At 41.2% G+C, this 15,173-nt stretch overlaps 1 protein-coding gene across 1 annotated transcript; it reads right to left on the bottom strand.

Moving 5' to 3' along the window:
- Positions 1-1,121: 1,121 nt before the first annotated feature.
- On the bottom strand, positions 1,122-5,802 carry LOC115595148 (synaptonemal complex protein 1-like). The gene is made up of 2 exons (XM_030439284.1): positions 5,384-5,802; positions 1,122-4,370 (listed from the first exon to the last, which is right to left on the bottom strand). The coding sequence occupies exons 1-2, from the start codon at positions 5,656-5,658 to the stop codon at positions 3,089-3,091; spliced, it is 1,557 nt and encodes a 518-aa protein (XP_030295144.1). The 5' UTR covers positions 5,659-5,802; the 3' UTR covers positions 1,122-3,088.
- Between the last annotated feature and the right edge of the window lie 9,371 nt (positions 5,803-15,173).

A 15,173-nucleotide genomic window follows, 5' to 3' on the forward strand; every position in this document is an offset into this window, starting at 1 on the left:
TTTAGAAATACTTAAGTGGACAATGGGAGTGTATATTTTGACAATAATCTACAAAATAATACAAAACATATTGGCAATTAATCAAAAATACATGTTTCCTTTTCTTTCGTTAATTAATTAGGCAACTAACTTGAAACTGGTGTGGGTGGCTCTATATATACTAGCCTACTGCAACCACATACAGAAATCAACATGGAATCAAAAAGAAAACGCAATTGGCGAGAGGAGGAGATACTGTTCTTAGTGGAGCTAGTTGAGGAAAGGAAGCTCATCATTAAAGGCAAGTTCAGCCCAACGCTTACCAGCCACGATAAAAAACAGGCATGGGAAGACATAGGGAATCAACTATACACTTCTCAAGCCTTCAGCCATCTGTCACCAGCTGACTGCGAGAAAAAGTGGTATAACGTTCTCTCGAAAAGCAGACCTGAAATTGCAGCTTTCAAGGCCTGCTCCATGCGCACTGGTATGTAGTGCTTCTTTTTCATTTGCTTGCATGCCACCCTATTCGCTCATATCTAATTAATTCATTTTTATATTCTTATGCAGGTGGAGGACCACCTGGCAAAGACTTGAGCGCAGTTGCAGAAGTTGTGCAGCGCATACTTGGAGAAGATAACCCCAGCATCTCCGTGTTGGACGGCGGCCAGGATCCAGCTGCGATGAAGCTCGAGTTGCTTTCAAAAGGGTGAGTTCACAAATTATTCCTGTTACAACTCTAGGGATATTGCGCTGCTCCTAAGTGTGTTTTGATGAGAGAGATACGTGCGTAATTGTTGTTGGATAATTGCCAGGCCACTGTTCAGTAAATGTCTAAAATGTGTGTTTGTTCAAGTTTTAACCATAACAACAATAGAAGCATTTCTGATATTTCAGCCATATTCTTTATGTTTCAGTTTGGATCGAGATGCATTAAGAGAGTCTCCTGTGTCCCCGGGCATCTCTGACGCGCACTCTCCCTGTGCTTTGACGCGGTGCAGCCAGGCGCAAGCACTTCGTGTGAGGCAACGGGCATCAATCTCGCCTCAGTGCCATCCCCTGCTGGCAACTCCTAACCACTTAGGACACCTCTGGAGGTCTCTTAAATATCTGGGAGAGTAGTAGTGATTCTTAGACTTAAGAAAGTTGATAAATAGCTTTTATTCTTAAGTTTGAGAGTAGGACTAAATTTCACAAATTCTCAGGACTTAAGTGTAAAATGGCACTCTAAGACGCTTGATAAATACGGCCCCTGAGCACCAGGAGAAAACCCACGATTTGACTTGAGACATTTGGGTGGTGTCTCAAGTTGTTGACAGGGAAATAACATATGACAAAACACAACAATTCACAAAATACAACATTTGTAGAACAACATTTCCTGAAAAGCATCTAATTTAAAACAGTACTTAAGTTAGACAGTTTTAGGAAATTAAAGTTGTCTCATCTTTGGCCTGGTCTGTAGAAAGCAAAGTACCCCAGGCAAAGATTCAAACCCAGGATTTTTGTATGGGAAGAAAGCCTCGGACAAATTATCTTTTTTTTCCAAATTAAATTGTGGGGAAACCGGAGTACCCGGCGAAAACCCATGGAGGCAGGGGGTAAATTCACAGCCAACACAGAAGTCTGTGTCGAGAGTGCAGTTATGTGTCCTACGCCAGTCCTTTTTGCCGGAAGAGAAGCTCTGTGCGATCTTTTGATAAGGGGCTCAGCCCTTAAGTTGTTGACAGGGAAATAACATATGACAAAACACAACAATTCACAAAATACAACATTTGTAGAAGTGCAACAACATTTCCTGAAAAGCATCTGATTTAAAACAGTACTTAAGTTAGACAGTTTTAGGAAGTTAAAGTTGTCTCGCCTTTGGCCTGGTCTGTAGAAACAAAAAGAAATTGGACAGGCTATTCAATATTAAAGACAGAACTTAATCTTTTTTTCCGCAGTGGACACACAGCAAAGTACCCCAGGCAAAGATTCAAACCCAGGGTTTTTGTATGGGAAGAAAGCCTCGGACAATTATCTTTTTTTTCCAAATTAAATTGTGGGGAAACCGGAGTACCCGGCGAAAACCCATTGAGGCAGGGGGTAAATTCACAGCCCACACAGAAGTCTGTGTCGCGAGTGCAGTAATGTGTCCTACGCCAGTCCTTTTTGCCAGAAGAGAAGCTCTCTGCGGCCTTTTGTAAAGGGCTCAGCCCTTAAGTTGTTGACAGGGAAATAACATATGACAAAACACAACAATTCACAAAATACAACATTTGTAGAACAACATTTCCTGAAAAGCATCTGATTTAAAACAGTACTTAAGTTAGACAGTTTTAGGAAATTAAAGTTGTCTCATCTTTGGCCTGGTCTGTAGAAACAAAAGAAATTGGACAGGCTATTTAATATTAAAGACAGAACTTAATCTTTTTTTTCGTGTTGGACACACAGCAAAGTACCCCAGGCAAAGATTCAAACCCAGGGCCTTTGTATGGGAAGAAAGCCTCGGACAAATTATCTTTTTTTTCCAAATTAAATTGTGGGGAAACCAGAGTACCCGGCGAAAACCCATTGAGGCAGAGGGTAAATTCACAGCCCACACAGAAGTCTGTGTCGAGAGTGCAGTAAAGTGTCCTACGCCAGTCCTTTTTGCTGGGAGAGAAGCTTAGTGAAGAGCTCTGTGCGGTCTTTTGATAAAGGGCTCAGCCCTTAAGTTGTTGACAGGGAAATAACATATGACAAAACACAACAATCCACAAAATACAACATTTGTAGAAGTGCAACAACATTTCCTGAAAAGCATCTGATTTAAAAACATTATTTAAGTTAGACAGTTTTAGGAAGTTAAAGTTGTCTCGCCTTTGGCCTGGTCTGTAGAAACAAAAAGAAATTGGACAGGCTATTCAATATTAAAGACAGAACGTAATCTTTTTTTTCACGGTGGACACACAGCAAAGTACCCCAGGCAAAGATTCAAACCCAGGGCCTTTGTATGGGAAGAAAGCCTCTGACAATTATCTTTTTTTTAAATAACATTTTGGGGAAACCGGAGTACCCGGCGAAAACCCATTGAGGCAGGGGGTAAATTGACAGCAGTGGCATGGCAGTGTGACATGTTTCACTATCAGACACATTCCATGTCAACATCTGTGTCGAGAGTGCTGTGATGAGCTTCGAGCTTAGCTTTCTGCACATAAGACCCTCTCTCTGTGGTCTTTTGAATCAGGTACTCATTTTCAGCCCTCAAGTTGTTGATCATGCGCTGGGCTTCGGACACCGTGTCTGCGTGAGACTTGACTTCCCTTTCAAGCTCACGCTGCAGCTGAAGAGTGTCGGGGACGGCAACAGCTCCGTCTCCTTGGCTTCGTCTCTTCGTCTCATGGTATGAAACACATGTCCTCCGTAGTTCTTCTTGGAGAACCATGTTTTTCTGTCTCTCTGCGTGGAGCTCAGCTGTGAAATTTTTCTGGCTGCACATATGTGCAAGTCGCAGCTCCTTGTTATCTTTTTGGAGGCCTTCGTGCTGCTGGGCACTGTACTGAAGTTCACGCAGAAGGTTGTCAAGCTCGTGTCTGGCATTGTTGGCGTCGGATGCGTATCTGTCACTGATCTCATTGTATGACACACATGTCCTCTGTAGTTCTTCCTGGAGAACCATGTTTTTCTGTCTCTCTGCGTTGAGCTCAGCTGTGAAATTCTTCTGGTTCAAAGTATGTGCAACACGCAGCTCCTCATAATCTTTCTTGAGGCCTTCGTGCTGCAGGACACCATTTTCAACCTCTCGCAGAAGGTTGTCAACCTGGTTTCTTGCATTGATGGAGTCGGTTGCGTATCTGTCGCTGATCTCCTTGTTTGACACACTTGTCTTAATTAGTTCTCCTCGGAGAGCCACGTTTTTCTGTCTCTCTGCTTGGACCTCAGCTGTGAAAGTCTTCTGCTGCGAAGCATGTGCAACACGCAGCTCCTGAAAATCTTCCTGGAGGGCTTTGTGCTGCCGGACACCATTTTCAAGCTCTTGCAGAAGGTTGTTAAGGTGGCTTCTGGCATTGTAGGCATCAGTTTCGTATCTTTGGTGGATCTCCCGATATTCCTCAGTTTTTTTCTTTAGATCACTTTCTACATGCTTGGTTCGCTGTCTCTCTGTATTGAGGTCAATCTTGAAAAATTCCTGGCTCACCTCATGTGCATAATGCAGCCTCTGGTAATCCTGCAGGAGAACTTTATACTGCTGGGCGCTATTTTCAAGCTCACGCTGAAGTTTATGAACGTCGTTTGTGGCAGTAATGGCGTCAGCTGCATGTCTTTCGCTCGTCCCCTGATATGACGCAGATCTCTTCTCCAGTTTTCTTTGGAGGAGCCTGTTTTTTTCTCTCTCTGCATGGAGCTCAGCTTTCAACTTCTCCTGACTGAAATAATAAGATAAGATAAGATTAGAGGTGGGTAAAAATATCGATTCATCAATGCATTGCAATGTATTTTTTTCCCAATTCAATAAAATGACAGACACACACACAGACACACACACACACACAGACAGACAGACACACGCAGACACACACAGACACACACACACATAAACACAAACACACACACACACACACACACACACACAGACAGTAAATGAGACCAGGTGAAAAGATGGAAAAAAAGATTTAAAAAATCGACATCTCTGGCATACTTTGACCTCGACACACCATTCAAACTTTAAAATTTAGATACAAGTCCAAATTATCAACATAGGATTTGACTTTTCTCTAGCTTACATAGTTTTTCGTCAGGGGGCAAAGCACACAGCCCACTCCCACGTTTTCCCGCCAGGAGATTGTCTAGTTTGTTTATTACTACTTATTACTAGGGGTGTCACAATTCTCAAAATCCTCGACTCGATTACATTTTCGATTCTAAGGTCACTGTTTGATTCGATTCTCGATTTTTACATTTATTTTTTATAAAGCACAGGTTGCTATGCCATTTTCAGACTAGACTTTTATGCAATATAATACCGAACCTTTGTTCACAGTGTACCACACTACATTGTCAAATTTATAACACTAACACAACATAATGTAACAGTAACTTATATCTTCAGTCAATTGGAAACTTAAACAAAATAACCTGCCATCTAGTTTCTGCAGAGCTTGCAAAATGTGGCCTTTTTGTCGCAAGTGTGAACGTTGTCAACATAACTGACTACACTAGCCACAGCTGCAACTTCAGTAAAAGAGGAGAGGGTTTAATTCAAAGTACGAGATTGTGACTTAATTTTGGTGACACCTTTTGGTGACACCTTTACTTATTACTGAATTGATATCGAAGCATTTAAATCAATATTGAATCGAATCGGTATTGAATTGGGAGAAATTGACAAGTAACGCAGCAGTGGAATATGACACTATGACACAGAAAGGATATTTCGTACCTTTGGGAGATCTCTTTGTTGATCCTGTCCAGTTTGTCTTGGAGGAGCTTGTCCTGGGCCACAAAGTCTCTTGCCTCAGCCGAGTCTTGGCAAAGTTGGACTGTCAGTCTCTTCAGACTGACAGAGTTGTTCTTCTCTTTAGCCAACTTCACTTTCAGCTGTGCGTTTTCTTGACAAAGTGCGTGGCACCTGTTGGACAGCCTCTCCTGAAAACTGTCTCTGAGCTGCCGTCTCGAAGTTGCCTGCACACCTCTCAGGTTAACGATGGACTTCATTTTTCTAGCTGATAGACTCAATGTCTGAATAATAGGATAATAGTCTAATAGAATATTAATAGTATAATAGTAGTTATAATGGTAACAGTAGTCGCTAGCTGAAACGGTCTATAGCCTGTAATGGTCCTGTGGTCAAATGGACAGCTGTCTGATATCAAACCTGCTGTAAGATTTCTGTGGAATCATCTCCTGGGCGACTGAAGGTTCCATTCCATTTGTCTTTGATCATTTCTGCTTTGATGTGTGTACAGTTCCATTTTTTTCTACTTTTGCTTCTAAATGTTTACATTCAAAATCGCACTCTGTGATTCACATGTAAACAACATGGCTGCCCACTAATTCAAACGGCAACAATGTTTTTATTCAGTTGAGAAAAAAAAAAAGGATTTTAAGAAAAAGGAAAAAAGATTGAGTTGAATACTGCAAATTGTTTATGGCTGTGTTTAATTCTCAAGAGGATCAAACAAAAATATTGAGTATTTTTACAACAACACAATACAACAACATTTCATTTCACTGAAATGCAACAACATTTATGACAGCATTTCACAAAACACATCATTTCACAAACTGCAGTAACAACGAAAGACATCGTTGTTACAAAACAACATATCATTAAACGTGACACACACAACTACCACTCACATTTTAAGAAGCGCAACGACTCTCCCTACAAAGCATTTGAGAAAACAGCATTTCAGTTTTTTTAAGTTAAGGGTATTATGAGATGTCGTGTTTTTGTGAAGTGTTTATGAATTGTTGTGTTCTGACCCCTCAGGGCCACCATACACTTACTTTGTAAGCGCTACAACAAAAAAAGGTCAGTCACTGTTGTGGCGTTACATAGAGACAAACAACTGTTTATCGGAGTCTAATATATTGTAAATATCGCCCTCATGGTAGATGAAGGTAAGCGAGCTTTCTGCGGATTACTCTCTTACCTGGGATAAGGTTGACTCATTCATCAAGAGGCAGAAGGATCAGTTATATATAAGTGCAGAATCATTTCTGACCTTTTACTTTGGAAAGCCTGATTTACAGTACGGAGATTAAAATGAAATTAAATGAAATGTGCCAGTAGATAAATAAAAAAATAACTGACTCAGTGACTTTGAGGGCCTGAAGCAGCGGTAACCTTGCTGGGGGGGGCTGGCTGGCAGGGTGAGCTGCACTGCGGTACAGCTGAAGGGGGGGAGGAGTCGGGAGGCTGGGTGACAATCAACATCACCCCTGCCAGACAAGGCATTTAAGGCCAGCGAGCAAAGTTTCTTTATGAAAGAAACTGAGCTGGTAAAAGACACAGTGGACTGTGACATGCAGGTGTGGAAGTCACAGCTCACTTGTCCTCAGAGCCTTGGTGGTCTGGCTCACACACTTTTTATATAGGGGCAAACTGGAACATTTACGAGGGCCCTCACTGGATTTTCAGCAATGGTTGAATTTTTCAAAATCAAATTATTAACAGTACCCCCATGAAGCAGTTACTGCTGTGTATCGGCTCCTCTTCCTTGTACCCACCTGTATCCCAGCCTGCGCAGAGTGTGGACGCGACAGCGAGGACGTAATGTAGCATGGCATGACTGAGAATTTTGCTTTTGAGCAACCGATGTGATTTTATTCCTCCCGTTTTCTTGCCTTTGTGTTCACTTTTAAGCAGAGCAAACCAGATTCCAAGAGCATTTCATACGTTGTGTGCATGTATCGCTGGACAGAAAATGCAGAGTAATTTACAGAGGACATGGAATAATTTCATTTCCAGATGTAATTATAGATGTGGAAGCCTTTTTGAGGTCAATAAAATAAGGGGGAAAAGCAGGTTTGTTGTGGGTACAACCTGCAGAGGGCAGTGGTGTTGCACTAATGCCACAGCTCATCACACACCTCGGTGGAAATACTGAGACAAGCTTCAGTTTTTTGTCCCCGGATAACATTTTATTTTTCATATTCAACCAACTCTCGATCCCACATGTTGGAAAGTGGGTTAGCCCCCAGATTAAACCCCTAAGCCTTTCTATCTTGAGGAACAAAAACTGTGCGCTTTCCTCCTTTTTTCTCCATGACTAATCTCTAGTTCACCCACTTTGTGAACTATTTTGGTGACAAAGTCCATGATTTTGAAGGCTTGGTTCTGGCGCAAGGAGAGGAAAAAAAGGGGGGGGTGGGGGGCTCTGAAGAGACCAAATCCTTTTTAACAATAGTCTACTTTTCTCTTCACAGCTTATGTGTGATGTGAGGGTGCTTTTTTAAAATCATTATTATTATTATTATTATTATTGTTATTTTAAAAGAAGGGCCTCATTCTCTTGTGATCAAATCAATTAGGTGTCGAGACTCAAAGACAGAAGCGTCATCACTCAGTACACACATGGTCATTTTCATCTCAGTGTTTTAAGGAGGTCCTGGAGAGTGATATTTATAGATGCAAGAGAGAAATAATATGTGCCTGAAATACCAAGATAGCCGATGGTAACAGGTGTCAGGACACTTCAGAATGGGTTTGTTTGCTGCTGGAGGACAGGGCTGTGGTTTCCACATGATGGCTGAACATGTTTGGAGAGAGCGAGAGAGAAAAGGTTCTTTGAGAAGCTAAAATGAGGCCTATCTAACCTTTTTTTTCCTTTCTGTACACTGACGCCATTGTCATGGGTGTCAGCTCTCAAGGGCAAATTTCTTTCCGCTGACATAATCCCACAAGAAGAACATTTGGGATCTAAAATGAAGTTTAGCAGAACCGAGCAGAGCTTTTCCCCCTTTTCCCGGGACTACATGTCTTTTTTTTCTCTTTTTTTTTTATCCCTCCGATCCTCTTAGAATCTTCTGGAATGGAGTACCACCCTGTAATGTCACAGTCTGACTCGAAGTGTTTCAGGTCAGCAGCACCAGATGGTTTCTAAGTACAGAGCTCACTGCACTTCACCGAAGACACAGCCGTGCAATGCACTGTGAGAAAAAGAGTTCATGTTAGAGTTCAAATATATGGAAATTTAAATGTACTTTGGTCCGTCACTTATGCCAGCTGAAACAAAAAGGAATGGTTTCATTATTTATAGTTCTCCTTCTAAAAAATGTAAGAGTCACCTCCATACGTTGGAGAGAGCAACAACTCAGAAAACTTTTTCTTCCTTTTTATTTCTCAGGTTGTACACCCCGACTTCTTTCTTCGGTTCCTCTCCTCTCCTCTCCTCTCCTCTCCTCTCCTCTCCTCTCCTCGCATCTCCTCGCATCTCAGTCCCTCCCTCACGAGAGGCTAGAGGGGGAGGAGGCGAGGAAGAAGCGTTTAATAAAATGGGACATCCAGAGCCGTATTTGAAAGCAGTGTCGCTCTGTAACATCACAGTGGGCTAAGTCACTTTGGCGTGTCAATACTCACGCAAACAATTTGGGATGAAACGAAGACAAGCGCTCACTTCACTGAGGGTTTCCTGTCTGCTTTGCGACACAGTAACCAAACAGACGAAGCTCCTTATTGCCGCCATCGTTCTGGTTTTTAAAAAAACCCAAGCGTATGGAAGATGAAATGCTTGATTCATTTCAGTTTTTAGATACTTTTGTTAGAGAGCTCGGTTGTAGGCGCTGTCTACTCCCTTAGTACCTAATAGGCCTCAGTCTGCTGGAGCACATGGTCACTCATCTGCCCGTGATTTCTTTGCTTCTGGCTTTAAAATGTATTTTGCATAAGTTTTTTGACAGTCTTGGAGTCCACCCAAAAGCAAGTGCCTCTTTTCTTTTGGCTGAACACCTTGGCTTTATTCTGAGAGAACCCATGTTCCCCTTGAGCCCACTTATTTTCTCGCCTTTTGTTTTTTTTTTTTTGTCTGAGTTAATCCCTTTCTTGGAGAGCAGGAGGATTTGGCTGAAGCACAGCTAATTAAAAAAAACAACCTAAGTTTGCCAGATAACAGTGCATTCTCATATTCGCTCATCGGCCGGACGAGACAAAGCAATCGCTGAGATTAGGCGGGCGGTCTCAGCAGCATGGGTTTTTTTTTTTCCTTGAGAGAGGAGACACGGCGGCGAGATCTTATGAAAGTGGGACGGAGGTTTAACTGAGAGAGAACCCACCCAGACATAACAGAAATTCTCAAGGATGTGCAGACACAAGCTTAAAAAAAACCCCAAACACCTGAAGTGGAAGCTAGAAATGAAAAAAATGGCGTTTCTAATCAGGCAATCTGAAGGAAAGCACTTGCGAAGTCTCAACTGTCGGCTGCTTCGTGCGATACTCTTTAAAAAACAAGGTTTTTTTCACTCTTGAGTTGATACACTGGGCAGAATATGTGCTATATTTATGAATATGTTAATATGTAGTTGACATAGACATTTAATCAGTCTAGAGCAGTCATTCTCAACCTTGGGGTCAGGGTTACAAAACTAATCTGAGGGGTCACAAAACAGAAAAACATACTTATTGAACCATCTGTTTTGAATAGTCACAACAACCCAAAAAACTACTAAACTACTTATAAAATACTGTATGCCACTAGTGATGAGGACTTGAAAACAGGCATTGCATTGTACCTGATTGCAGCTCTGAAGGACAAAAAAAGGCCCAGAAATGTTGTGCCTTGATCAGTCGTCTCATGCTACCTCAGACAACGGAAAGAGGAGGTCGGAATTTCCCAGTTGAAACTTCCCGACTTCCGAGCTCAAAAGGTGCGAGATGCCAAAAAAGTGAACACAAAGCTAACCGTGACAAAAAGACCTTTCCTCTGTGAGCCCTCAGCAGTGCAGCTGCCATGCTTAATAAACGAGTTAGAGGAAGATCAAACGATGCATAGGATAACAGACGCCGTTATACACGTAATGTGACGGCACTTTTATATTTGGGAACATTTAATTCACTGGCCTTTAACGTGGAATTGAGCCCACCAGATTTATGTTAAACCTGATTTCCTCTAACTACACTGCGAACAGGAGGAGGAACAGCATCGAAAACAAATTCAGTTGTTAGCCTTTCCTATGAAGTGTCATACAACGTAGACACGTTGGGTTTCAGCTTGTTAATCAGTGTATCTCCCATTGAAGCCAACACAGCCGTCAGCACAGTCTGGCAGCCTTCCTTTTTTAGGTTCTTTGGATTACAACAGTTCTGCTCAAAACTGGTGAAAAATGCAGGATGGCTCGCTAGATATCGGTACCAAGAAGCTTATTTGGTGGAAAAGGGGTAATGGCAACATTACTGATGTCTCCTTTTAGTCTTTCGGTAGATCACATTTGATCTCATGTTCCTGCTTCCTTTCCCCCTTTAGTTTCAGACATTGTGGTATCTTCAGGATGACGCCGATGTCAAGTGCTCTGGAAGTAAAAAGTTATCAGCCTGAAAGTGTCAACCTGAGACATGAAAGACTGGATCTGAAGCACCTGCCGAGAGAAGATGAATTGACTACTTGAAAAAACGAGGATAAGACGGAGCCAAAGACTGAGCACTTGAGGGACTCCAGCTACGAAACCTGACGGATGCAGTCAGCCAGGTGAAGACAGTTAAATTCTCAGATCTCACGGCCTGAGGTGGTGCCAGGGAGTCACCGGTGGCTGAGTGTGCCAAACACAGCAGACAGGTCAAGAAGGACGAAGGCTGTGAATGGACTGAGGCATCTGGTGGGAGTCCTTGTGAAATTCACAGAGTAAGAGTGCTTGTTTGACTCGTGACTGATTGGGGTCAAGGAGGCTGTGACGAGTTCGGGGAAGGAAAAAGGGATTAAAAGAAGTGTGATTCCAGCCTGTAGATCCTGACAAAAGACCGGTCAAGGGCAGGGAGTCCAACTTCATCGATGTAGGAAAAGACACAGAGGGACGATGATGAGGCTGTGCAATTGTTCAGGGTGGTGAAGACAAATGAAGGAATATTAGATCTCATTTAGCCTTTTGATTAAAGGATTGAAGCTAAAGCAAGAGATCTGACCAGCTGATGTTATATAACCTGCTTTCAGCTGTGAGCTTTGTTTGTTCAGTTTAAGGAAAAGGACTTCCACTTCGGGTGATTACAAGCATACAGCTGTGGAGCTGATGTTATCTTTTGACTTCTGTTCATGACCTACAGCCTCATGTTTGTGACAGACCGGGATTAAGTTCCTGGTAAATGGTGATATACCAGCTGAATGTGGCTTCTTTGCTGATAAAACCTATAATATTGTGGAAATCTGTTGCTAGGAAACATCTGTGTCAGAAGCAATCAACTGTATAAACAGGAAGTCGCTGCAGCATCTTTAGCCTTAGCATGACTCTCAAAAATGACAGTTTTAGAGGCAAAAATAATATATTAAACAAACTTTTGAGCCCCTGTAATATTCATTTGTTTATTGATATATGTTTTTGTAGAAAAGTGTGTTAATTAGTATCATTCAGGCTTAGTGGGGGGAAAATCAAATCATGCTAACCTAGCTAACGTTATAGGTTAATTTAGCATAGTGTTACTGGCATTACTGTGTTATTTGTGTGTGCAGTGTTGTAAAAAGTGCTTTAATACAAGTAAATATAGCATGTTAAAGGGGCTCTGTGGGACTTCTTTTTGCCGTTTATTTTAGCGGACTCCATTTCTAAGCTGGCGTTAGCTAATGCTGCTCTCTGTTAGCAGAGTGGAGAGAGGCACTGAGACGAGGCACCCGAGCATGTGCTTACAGTCACATTCTTTGGACTGTCGAGTCCTTCACAAAGAAATCCACAGTCCAGCAGCAGTAAATACATTATGGTATTATCAGTATCTGTTTGTGTCTTACTTAATACAGTGATAAACAACATAACAGTAGTTTACAGATGTACGAAAGGAGAAAACCCATACAAAAAGCTTCATTGTGAGAAAGAGACGGGGAAGGTCTCATTTTTCAGGTCAGATTAAAATTGGCTTACATATGGCCAATAAGAAAGTGATTAAACAACATTGAAATATATGTAGAGTCCCTTTATGATATAACTTTTGTAAAAGTGAAATAAAACAAGCCTTGTGCTTGCGTATCAAAAGTAAATTATACATATATTTATATACACTATTCAATATCTTTCTGATTTTTTTTAATGATTTTAGCCTTTGATGCAGCCAATCCAAGTTAGCACCGTTATTAAATAAAAGTTGTGGAGTAAAAAGTACAATATTTGCCTCCAGAATGCAACTGTACCTACCATATTAATAGTCATCCTAACTGGGTCAGACATTAGCTAACGTTCACTTCTAGCAACACATAAATCTCCACTTCAGCCCTCCGGTTGAAGCTCAAAATACATCTGAACTTTGGATCCAGAGCAGGTTTAAACTGATTTCTACAAACACACAAGTGTTCTCACTCATTCTGCCTGATCAGACCTCTGCTCAGGTTGATGCTTTGGAGTCTTGCAAAGAAATTGCACCCAATTTCATCAAACGACAAAGATGAAGGGGACGTTCATCTCGTCCTGTGTGACAGGATGTGTGAAAAAGCTAAGAAAGAAAAGGAAGAAGCCTGTATTCTCTGTCTCTTCATAACAAATGAGAAAATCTTCACTCCTCAACATGTTGGTTTGCTTTTAAATCGGAGCCACGACGAGATGGACTTTAAATCCTGAAAGCATCTGTCAAACCTCGTCACCACCGCCTGCAAGAAAACATCAATCACGCATGGCTTGATTGTCACAACAGCTCAACCATATGTTGAGGATTAATTGCGGAGTTTAGTTCTGAACTGAAGAACCGACTCGAAGGAGAGAGCCATATCGTGGGTTGTATAGAATTTATGACTCATGTAGCGACATTTGCTCACAAAATGAGCTTGAGAGATGGCTTAATTGAGCAACACGGAACAGATTGAATGCCGGATGCAGCAACTTCATCGCAAACGCTGTCAAAGAGGAGCACAACATCAAATGCTTAGTTTTCAATCTGAATCATTCCGCATCAAAATATGAGCACCGTCGATACAGTAGGGAAGGTCATCTTTGATTCTGCATGATCAGCACAACAGGAAGCTGTCATGATTAATGCTGTGAGACATGAAGACATGAGTGTCGACTGGAATTCAAATATGGGAAAACCTTTTAGAATTTCAAAATACAATAGACCCTTCAAATAAGACATACCTTTTTACTTGAGTTACACATTTCTATCTTAGAAGAGAATGTTATAAATCTGTATTGACTTCATAAACTCTACAAAACACTCTGTTTGTCCACCCAAAGCGTGTTGTGCAGCTAAGCAGTGTAAGAAGTGTATTTAAGTCCCGGTCGAGATCCCAAAGTTTTACTGAAGATACCAATTATGTCAGGCTGTGTTTTTGGGGCCATGTGTGTGCGTGTGAAACAATGCACAAGGCATCCAGACGGTTTTCATCTGACGAAATGCTGAAGCCATAAAAAAAACACACCATTTTGCTGTGAATTTTTCATATTGTATCATTAAACTTGAGGCAATATCAAGATAAAAGAGGGTTAAATCTTTTTTTCAGAGCTGGGAATGCTTTAGTGCTAATGAGCTGGAGACCGGAAACATCGACATTTGTTAATCCATTTTCTGACTTTCAAGTTTTAATCCAGTAAAGCATTGTATAAATGTGACCATGTGGGGAGCTTCACTGTACAGAATGATGTACATGGGGAGTTTGAGACTAACGTGTTTCCATCAAAACATGTTTAAAGATGCGATATGTTAGAATTGGCCACCTGTCGAATTTATACTCCAAATCAGTAGGGGGCAGTATATCACATAGTAATCGCCAACTGTAGCTGCCATTAGGTAGTTAACTCACTTAGCTGCGCAGCTAGTGGTCCGGAATGGCAGCTGCAGGGGAGTGTTGTTGATTGGACAGGCCGCGGCTAGCTGGTTAGCATGCTATGCTGTCTCCAGTAGATGTCTCTGCAACAACACACCGACGTCGTAACGTCGCAACATTGTTTCTTCACATCCTGTTGATAATTTTTGGTTAATTTTTGAATGTTGCAAACAAAAATTATTACATAATACACCTTTACAATGTAAAAAAAGTCAAAGTATTCATTAAGCAGAATGGCACATTTCAGAATCACGAGGCTGTTACGTAAACATGCAGTCTGCATAGTAACTAGTGACTTAAGTAATCAAATGAATGTAGTGGAGTAAAAGTACTGTATTTCTCTTTTTATCTCTACATCTTACTTTTCCTCTCTCTCTTATTCTGTGACTCATTCCTTTTACCTGTAATAACCTATATTTTCCTTTTGTGTTTATTTTTGAATACTGTCTTTCTGCTTTTGCTTTTCTTTTCTTTTTTTTGTCAAAGCACCTTTTAAACTTTGCTTTTAAAGGTGATATATGAAGTTGGATATTTACCTCTGTAATGTAGTGGAGTAGTAAAAGAATCGAAATACTCGAGTAACGTAAACAATAAGTAGCCTACATCAAAAAAGTATCACAGTATATTAAATGTAATTAGTTCCATCCATCACTGCAAAACAATTTATTTGATAAATAATAAAAAATGTAGTTAAGTACAAGTATACAGTAGCAGGTTCACACTTGTAGGAATATGAACAATGTGTCTTTATTATCTCAATGCGCAATGACATGAAAACAC

Source organism: Sparus aurata, chromosome 14, assembly GCF_900880675.1.
Source record: "Sparus aurata chromosome 14, fSpaAur1.1, whole genome shotgun sequence".
NCBI classification, from domain to species: Eukaryota; Metazoa; Chordata; class Actinopteri; order Spariformes; family Sparidae; genus Sparus; species Sparus aurata.

Bases quoted from the DNA above. Each gene is read 5' to 3' on its own strand.
- LOC115595148 (XM_030439284.1), bottom strand. From the start codon at position 5,658: ATGAAGTCCATCGTTAACCTGAGAGGTGTGCAGGCAACTTCGAGACGG. The intron at 4,371-5,383 runs GTACGAAATATC...TTATTATTTCAG, and splicing joins AACAAAGAGATCTCCCAAAG to TCAGGAGAAGTTGAAAGCTG.